Consider the following 8,984-nt stretch of genomic DNA (forward strand, 5'->3'; position numbering starts at 1 on the left):
CTTTAAAAATGTAACAATTGACATTTCCCCAAATACAATGAAGAGTATAAATCTGAAATGTTTTCACTTCTTGTGACGTCAGAACCTGCTGTATGTTCTATGAAAAGAACTCATTGACATGACTTTGTAATTACAGGCAGAACACTGGAGTTACTTACAGGGAATTCGGTTGGCATGCCAGGGGGCGGAGTTGGTCACAAATCCATGCTTAGAAGCAGTCACAAGAACCCACGTCCCCGGGTGATACGGGAAGGTAATCATGACCACTCCATCAGATCCTGCTGTTCCGGATGCCAAGGCAGACTGGTTTCCGTAAACATCTACAGAAGCACTGGCTAAAGGGGACAGGTCGCTGTTGTCGTAAACTTGGACTCTTATCAATACCGCTGTGGAAATAAATAAATAATAAAAAAAAGAAAGGTTAGGGCAAAGAGAACAGATTTTCACCAACCTTATCTTCTTAGCAGGTTTTCTAAAAATGATATTATGTACTGTCACACACGTGCGCATGGGAGGCAGCTAAAGGGCCTAAACGAAAGTAATTCCATGCCAGACCAGGGGGTTGCGGAGTGCACTGACTCTATTCTCTCACTCCTCTGCAGACCAGTTACGGGAAATTCTGCCTGGCCCCGATGACGTCACTTCCAGTTCCGACCTCAATGACGTCACTTCCAGTTCCTCCCCCCAAGATCACATCACTGCTGGTCCCGGGCTCATTGATTCAACTTCTGGTTAACGGCCCCCAGAGATGGCATTACTGCCGGTCCTGGGCACAATGGCATAATTTCCAATTCCAGTCCTAGAAATTATGTCACTTCCGGTCCCAGGCACAATGACATCACTTCTGGTTCCGGCACCAGCGATGACATCACTTCCTCTGCTTTGCCTTAAATGCGCCATCTTGGTGCCAGCAAGTCATTTCTGTTCTGCACTCTGATCTGTACGCTTAAATTGCGATTATTTATTCCATTTGCTGCCAGGAAATAATATACTGGTGGTTGCCCCCACACCTTTCTGTGTGACTTTTTTGTCCATTTGTGACAGTACCCATCTGATGGAGTGCTTTTTGGGTCATTCAAAATTCAACTCATATGTCCATTCAAAAATACCACACTTATTATTATTTTTTTTACATCTTCTTGCATCCTCCAATCTCGCACCAGTTTCTCAGACACATCGAATTTTGTTGCAGCCACTGCAACAACTTTTAATTTAAAACCAGCTTCATATTTTCTTCTGATCGTTGATAAGGGATGCTCTTACGATAAAGGTGTACAAGGGTGTGAGATACAAAAAACACAAAACACTGCAAACGTTGCTTCAGAATAGTTTGGGTATTACCGTGTGGTCACGTAGGCACAATACATAGGAGTTAAAGGCTGTGTGCCCCGTGGCTCCTATCTCAGGTGGGCATTAGCATATCGTAATCTCTTGGAGCAATAGCGTGAGTTTTCTGCATTCGACTTATATGACCGACATTATAAAATACCGGAAATTATTATACAGTAAAATCAAGCCCTGGACTCATCCATGGGAGAACTTCAACGCGAGTATATACAGTGTAACAAATTGACTCCAGACTGTCACAAAAGTTTGGGGCAGCCACCCGTATAATACGATCCTGGCTGCAAAAGATTTGAAAAAGTGAGCTGTTTACAAGACAGAGCCCAAAACAGAACTGATTAAGTGGAGGTAAGATGGCAGTTTTAAGGGCTAGAAGAGGAAATGATGTCATCCATGCCGGAACCGATAGTGACGTCTTCGGGACAGGAAGTGATGTCATCAAAGGTGCCGGGACAGGAAGTGACATCATCAGTGATGCCGGAACCTGTTGGGATTTCCCAGGAATGGTGTGCAAGAGACTGAGAGAGACAGTCAGCACACTCCGCCACCCCCTGGTCTGACGTAGTATTACACTTACTCAAGCCCTTTAGTTGTCACCTAACCGCACGTGGGTGACAACATTAAGTTACGCAATACTTCATCGGGAGGAGAAGGGGGCACTGCTGCCAATCATGTCCAGTGACAAGTGAGGGCAACTGACTCCGCCCCCTTCTGGTTCCGCCCCTCCTATAAGTTAACGTAAGGAGGCGTCACTTTATAATGATCAGAGCACCCTGCAGGATGGAGCTTCATCCTCGTCATCTGCCGTACGGCGAAGCCCTAAATAGACATCTGATTACTTCAACGTTAAAAAATTAAATTATATGTTTAAACGGTGACAAAGAGGTCGGTGCCCCAACATTGATTCTCTCCAGCTTGTCACTCCACCACTCGACCACAAAGGTAATACTCATTGGGGTACATTGGTATCGATTCTGTTACCAAGCGATATTTAAAGAGACTTGAATCTGGAATAGCTTACCAATAGGAATTCGCTAGGCCAATACGGTGGAGCACTTTAAAAAACTGCTGAAAACACATTACTTTAACATGGCTTCCTCATAGCATTCAATTAATTATCATTATTATTCATGGTGGCTCCAAAATCCGTACTAACCCCTTCTTCCTCTTCTGTTCTTTTTCCGGTTTTCTATGGTGGCGATCTACGCCTCCACCACCTGATCAAAGCACCATGATGTCCCTACTTTGAGGGATTAAAGGCCAGAAGTCCACATGACCGTCATCATCAAGTTCTTCCATGAGAACCCTGAATACCATGAGGACTGGTTGAGGGCATTTACAGTGGGCATAGAAAAGAATCCCCCCCTTCGAAATATTCCCCTTTTTTTTTGCTTTACTGCCTTAAATGAACACACAAACAAATATTTCTTCCCAGCTTTACTTACTCAATGCCACCTGTAACATCCAAGTGAAAGATATCACAGCTACAGTTTAGAAGAATTATAAAAAAATCAAACACAAGACCTACTGAGATTAATAAAATATCAGCCCCCCAATGTCAATGTCATTTTGTTGACCCCCCTTTTGCTTTAATGACAGCCCTGAGTCTGTTGGGATTCTTGTCTATCAGCTATGCACACCTATATTGAGCCCACTCAATATTTGCCCCCCACTCTTCTTTACAGAACTGTTCAAGTTCAGTCACATTGGATGGTGAGCGTTGCTGGTCTGCTATCTTCAGATCTTTCCACAGATTTTCAGTGTGATTTAGATCTGGGCTCTGACTGGCCACACCAGGACATTCACTTTTTTCCTCTTCAGCTGCTGTGTGGTCAATTTTGCTGTGTGCTTCGGGTTGGAGTCGTGTCGAAAGGTGAACATTCTGCCCATCTTCAACTTTCTGGCAGAGGCTAGCAGGTTTTCCTCCAGAATTTGACAGTTTTTTGCCCCATCCATTTTTCCTTCTAAAATAACAAGAGTCCCAGGCTCCCCACAACAGGATCCTGCCCACTCCATGCTTTACTGTAGGTATGGTGTGTTGTGGATGGTGAGCTGCCTGTTTGGTATTGAGGCCAAATAGTTTTGATTTTGGTCTCATTTGACAATAAAATCTTTTTCCATTTGGCAACAGAATCTTCAAGGTACATTCTGGCAAAGCTCAAACGAGCCTTAATGTGGCCTTTCTTGAGAAGTGGCTTTTTCCTTGCGACCCTCCTGAATAAGCCACAATTGTGGAGTGCTTGTCAAATTGTTGTTACATGCACACCATTATTAACCACTCTTTGCCATTAAATCCTGTAACTTCTTCACAGTGGCCACTGGCCTCTTGGTAACCTCTCTTACCAGTTTCATCCTAGCTCTTCCAACCAGTTTGGAGGATCCAGGGAGGGTCCTAGTAGTACCAAACACTTCTTTATGATCGACTTTGCTGAGCTCCTTGGGGTTGATAAAGCCTTTGAGATTTTTTTGTCTCCATCTCCTGCCTTATGTCTGTCCACAACTCTATCCCTGAGATCTTTTGAAAGTGCCCTGCCACCCACAGTCAGTTGTTTGCTGTCAGTTGCACTACCAAGCAAGGGAATGAATGGACCAGGAACAGCTTCACTAATTCAGTAATCACACTCATTATAACTGATCACAGCTGGAAGGAAGCCAGTAACCGCAATGGAAATGGGGGGCACTTACACCTGAGTGAGTTTAGGAGTGGGGGGGGGATCCTTTATTAATCTCAGGATTTCTTGTTTTTTATTTTTTTAAATTCTTCTGAACTGTAGCTGTGATATCTTTCACTTGGATGTTAGAGATTGCATCGAGTAAGTAAAGCTGGAAAAAATATTAGTTTGTGTTTTCATTTAAGGCTGTAAAGCAAAATAAATGGGAATATTTTAAAGGGGGGGATTCTTTTCTATACCCACTGTATGATAGGTAGAATGCCTAGAGGGGGCTGGGTGGTCTCGTGGCCTCGGAACCCCTGCAGATTTTTTTTTTTTTCTCCAGCCTTTCTTACGAGCCTTCATCTCGTAAAGCACTTTGAGCTTGTGTGTGTGTGCCCTGCGGTGGGCTGGCGCCCTGCCCAGGGTTTGTTCCTGCCTTGTGCCCTGTGTTGGCCTGGATTGGCTCCAGCAGACCCCCGTGACAGTCCTCCCTGACCCTCGGACCTTACTTTTTATTCTATGTTAATTACTGTTCCCTTATTTTAATTCTTATTTTGTGTTTTTTCTCTTCCTTCATCTCGTAAAGCACTTTGAGCTCCATTATTTTTATGAAAATGTGCTATAGAAATAAATGTTGTCGTTGTTGATTGTGACTGTCCAGATCTACTAGGTGGGCTCAGCCCTGTGCGAGTTTGGCTGCATTTACAATTCCCCTTTCAAACTGAGTGTACGGCTGCTCAGGTTTAAACGAAGTGTCCAATCTCCTCGCTTCCTCAAAAACAGTCAGCTGCAGCGTATCGATCAGATGGACGGAAACGGTGGCAGCCCCTCATTTGGTTATTTTCCATTTTTTACTGGTTACCATGGCAATGACCTCCTTTATCAGGATGCCCGCCTCAGGAGAAAGTGAGGCCTTTTAACGCATGCCGCTGCTATGCAATTTTGTTTAAGTACATTAAACCAAAAAAAAAAAAAAAGTATCAAAAATAAAAAGGAAGTCATCGTAAAAAAATGCTGCTTTCTACCAGGGCCGATGCTCTAGTATGTTGACTACTAGGCCTGTTGTCTAGATTGTTCCTTTAGTACTCATAACAGCAGAGCACATTGACTTCCATCCAAAGGAAAAATCGTCTTATAATTTAAGAGCCCACCCTTGAATACAAATAATAATGATGACAACTCTGAGACACGGGTAATAGAGAAGAGAAAACGGCTATCGGCGGCCTCCGATCTGCACTTGATTAGAGTTCAACCGCTGGCTTCTCTACCTTTAAGAGGGCACACTGGGTTTTTTCCGGTTTTAAGTGAGACGAGGGCACTCCTGCTAGATTTATAAAACAAGGAGAAAAACGAGCTTGTGGTTTAGTGGAGACAAACATCCACATGGCCTGCAGGAAGACAACGGAATCGATTGAATAAATGGACGGTCATTTTTCTATTTAGATAGATAGATAGATAGATAGATAGATAGATAGATAGATAGATAGATAGATAGATAGATAGATAGATAATAATAATTCATTACATTTATATAGCGCTTTTCTCAGTACTCAAAGCGCTATCCACACAGGGAGGAACCGGGAAGCGAACCCACAACCTTCCACAGTCTCCTTACTGCAAAGCAGCAGCACTACCACTGCACCACCTGTGAGGATAATCCCCAAGGGGAATTACTCCAGCAGCAGCATACTGATAAAGAAACAATATTAAAGTAAAGAGTGATAACAATGCAGGTATACAGACAGACATTAACTTTGTATAATGTTAACGTTTACCCCCCAGGTGGAACTGAAGAGTCTGTGAGGGACGACCAGCCAAATATTCCGGTCCACACCTCCAAGCCGCCAGATGGAGCTCTCCCAACAACATGGAAATGCCCCAAATTCCAGCAGGGCCATATGGACATTGTAGTTTTTATAAACAACCTTGCTGGATACCATGGGGACCACTAGGAGCCGCTGGAGGGAGGCTCACAGAGTGCTACGTGCCCTATAACCCGGAAGTGCTTCAAGTATACATGACCGGAAGGAACGATGTGCTTCCGGGGTGAAGAAATGGAGTTTTTATGTGACCTGGAAGTGTTCCTAGTCACGTGGACAGAGAGGGCGAAACACTTCCAGGTCAAGGACTATAAAAGGACTATGGGAAATCCCAGACATTGAGCTGAGCTGGGTGGAAGGGTGGCAACGCATCTGGGAGTGGAGGATTGATTATTGTATTGATTTATTGTGTATTATATGAGTATAGTGGAGTGTAGAGTGCTTGGTGCACATTATTATTATAAAATAAAGTCATATTGGACTTTTATCTGGTGTCTGACGTCTCGTCTGAGGGTTCAAGGGGTCGACAGGGCCTCTATCTTTCACAAGTCGAATAGTGTGGGGGAGGAACGATCTCCTCAGTCTGTCAGTGGAGCAGGACGGTGACAGCAGTCTGCAACTGAAGCTGCTCCTCTGTCTGGAGATGATCCTGTTCAGTGGATGCAGTGGATTCTCCATGATTGACAGGAGTCTGCTCAGCGCCCGTCGCTCTGCCACAGATGTCAGACTGTCCAGCTCCATGCCTACAATAGAGCCTGCCTTCCTCACCAGTTTGTCCAGACGTGAGGCGCCCCTCTTCTTTATGCTGCCTCCCCAGCACACCACCGTGTAGAAGAGGGCGCTTGCCACAACCATCTGATAGAACATCTACAGCATTTCTAAGGAAGTATAGTCGGCTCTGTCCTCTCTTACACTGATCATCAGTATTGGCAGTCCAGTCCAGTTTATCATCCAGCTGCACTCCCAGGTACTTATAGGTTTGCACCCCCTGCACACAGTCACCTCTGATGATCATGGGGTCCATGAGGGGCCTGGTCCTCCTAAAATCCACCACCAGGTCTATGGTTTTGCTGGTGTTCAGGTGTAAGTTGGTTGAGTCGCACCATTTAACAAAGTCCTTGATTAGGTTCCTATACTCCTCCTCCTGCCCACTCCTGATGTAGCCCACGATAGCCCATGATAGCAGTGTCATCCGCGAACTTTTGCACGTGTCAGGACTCCGAGTTGTATTGGAAGTCTGATGTATATAGGCTGAACAGGACCGGAGAAAGTACAGTCCCCTGCGGCGCTCCTGTGCTGCTGACCACAATGTCAGACCTGCAGTTCCCGAGACGCACATACGGAGGTCTGTCTGTAAGATAAGATTTACTGTATATACTTGTGTATAATTCGAGTCTTGAGACCCGAAAAATCGATCATAAAATCAGACCCCGACTTATACGTCTGTTCAAAAATACGACACTCAATTTGTTTTTGCCTCCTCCAATCTCTCATTAGTTTCTCAGACACATCAAATTTTGTTGCAGCAGCGGAGTTACCGATTTCTTTCACCACATCAATGACTTTTAATTTAAAACCAGCTTCATGTTTTCTTCTGATCGTAGATAAGGGATGTTCTTACAATAAAGGTGTACGAAGGTGTGAGATACAAAAAACACAACACAGTGCCAACGTCGCTTTGGAATAGTTTGGGTATTACCGTGTGGTCACGTGGGCTCAACACATAGAAAACAAAAAGGCAGTGTGCTCTGTGTTTCCTCTCTCAGGTGGGCGTTAGCATATCGTAATCTCTTGGACCAATAGTGTGAGTTTTCCACATTCGACTTATACGATTGTCATTATAAAATACCGGACATTATATGGTGAAATCAAGCCCCGACTTATCCACGGGAGAACTTAAACGCAAGTATATAAGGTACTAGCAAAATACCCGTGCATCGCAGCGGAGGAATAGTGTGTTAAAGAAGTTATGAAAAAGAAAAGGAAACATTTTAAAAATAACGTAACATTATTGTCAATGTAATTGTCGTAGGCTTATTTTAGTATTGAGAGTAAATTTGATGATTGTAAAGAGTTTAATTTATGATTGTAAATGTTGTGTATGAGATATGCACATTATTAGGCAGGGAGCCAACCACGTGGTAGGTGGTGTGGACAGCGGCCGTGCAGAAAAAGGAAGGGGGACCGGGGGAGGCTCTTGTGTGTCTCTACCGTGAAATAAATCGTCTCTTAACAGTAATATGGAATGAAACCGCCAAAAGGAGAGGTCAGTTTCGAAAGTTCCTTACGGCATAATGGTGAGAACCGCCAAAAAGAAGAAGCTATTTTCAAAAGTTAATTACAGGGCACAGCGCGAAACGTTTGTAAGTACAGTGTAAAGGATGAGCATGGGAAATCTGGGCTTCCTACGTATATTGGAAGTCGAAGAAATAGTGAGGAGAGGTTTCCTCTATCTATATATACAGTTTAGGGGGTACACCCGTTTCCCCCCCTTGGGTGTTGCAACAGGACATAAAGCATACCTAACTTTTGTAAGTACACCTATATGGAAAGTGGGAGAGTTAGTGAGGTGTCAGTTTGGGCTTTGCCTTTTACATGTAGAGATTTCACTGAATTTCGGTAACCTATCCCCATCTCTCATAGAGGGTCTGTTGCAGCCTTCTCTTTAGGAGAACTGAAGGCAGCCATGGGGTCTTGCTTGGTCTGTGATAGCGCACACGGTTAACTGCACAGTATAAAATTCTTGATTTAACTGAGTGATGGGGAGTTTTGCAAAGTCTAAAAAGCTTGGAAGAGACGCGAGAGCGACGCTCATCCAGAAGATCCTCAAATTCTACCGGTTATGTGGTTTCCTCGAACTCCATTGTTCTTTTTGTGCTTTGTACTGCGGTCAAGGAACGACAGAAATGAACTCGAAGGATCAGGAAAAGAGAGTGAAGCCGGAAATCGAAATCCGAAAGAGCCAAGCGACTACACCAAGATGAGAATCGTAGTAAGAGCGAAAAACGAGGTCAAGGCCAAAATCAACAGAAGAACGGTAGTCACAAAGGTGGACTCTAGAATGACCTCTTCAGAAACTATACATACCATCACGTCTAGTAACCGTGTAGCATCTTAAATCCACGCTGACAACGTCAACAGTAAAGAAAGATGCCGTTGTGGAAAA

At 44.2% G+C, this 8,984-nt stretch overlaps 1 protein-coding gene and 1 long non-coding RNA gene across 2 annotated transcripts in view; one reads left to right on the forward strand and one right to left on the reverse strand.

Annotated features, from left to right (window-relative positions):
• LOC127530168 (uncharacterized) overlaps positions 1 to 8,984 on the forward strand; it is a 556,902-nt gene that overhangs the window by 419,503 nt on the left and 128,415 nt on the right. The gene's annotated exons all lie outside the window — the stretch shown is intronic.
• Positions 1 to 8,984, reverse strand: part of fam171a2a (family with sequence similarity 171 member A2a) — a 109,794-nt gene that overhangs the window by 58,434 nt on the left and 42,376 nt on the right. Inside the window, exon 2 of the mRNA XM_028818589.2 lies at positions 159 to 386. Within this exon, the coding sequence (XP_028674422.1) occupies positions 159 to 386 (228 nt within the window). The remainder of the gene's footprint in view (positions 1 to 158; positions 387 to 8,984) is intronic.

This window comes from Erpetoichthys calabaricus, chromosome 14, assembly GCF_900747795.2.
Source record: "Erpetoichthys calabaricus chromosome 14, fErpCal1.3, whole genome shotgun sequence".
Lineage (NCBI taxonomy): Eukaryota > Metazoa > Chordata > Cladistia > Polypteriformes > Polypteridae > Erpetoichthys > Erpetoichthys calabaricus.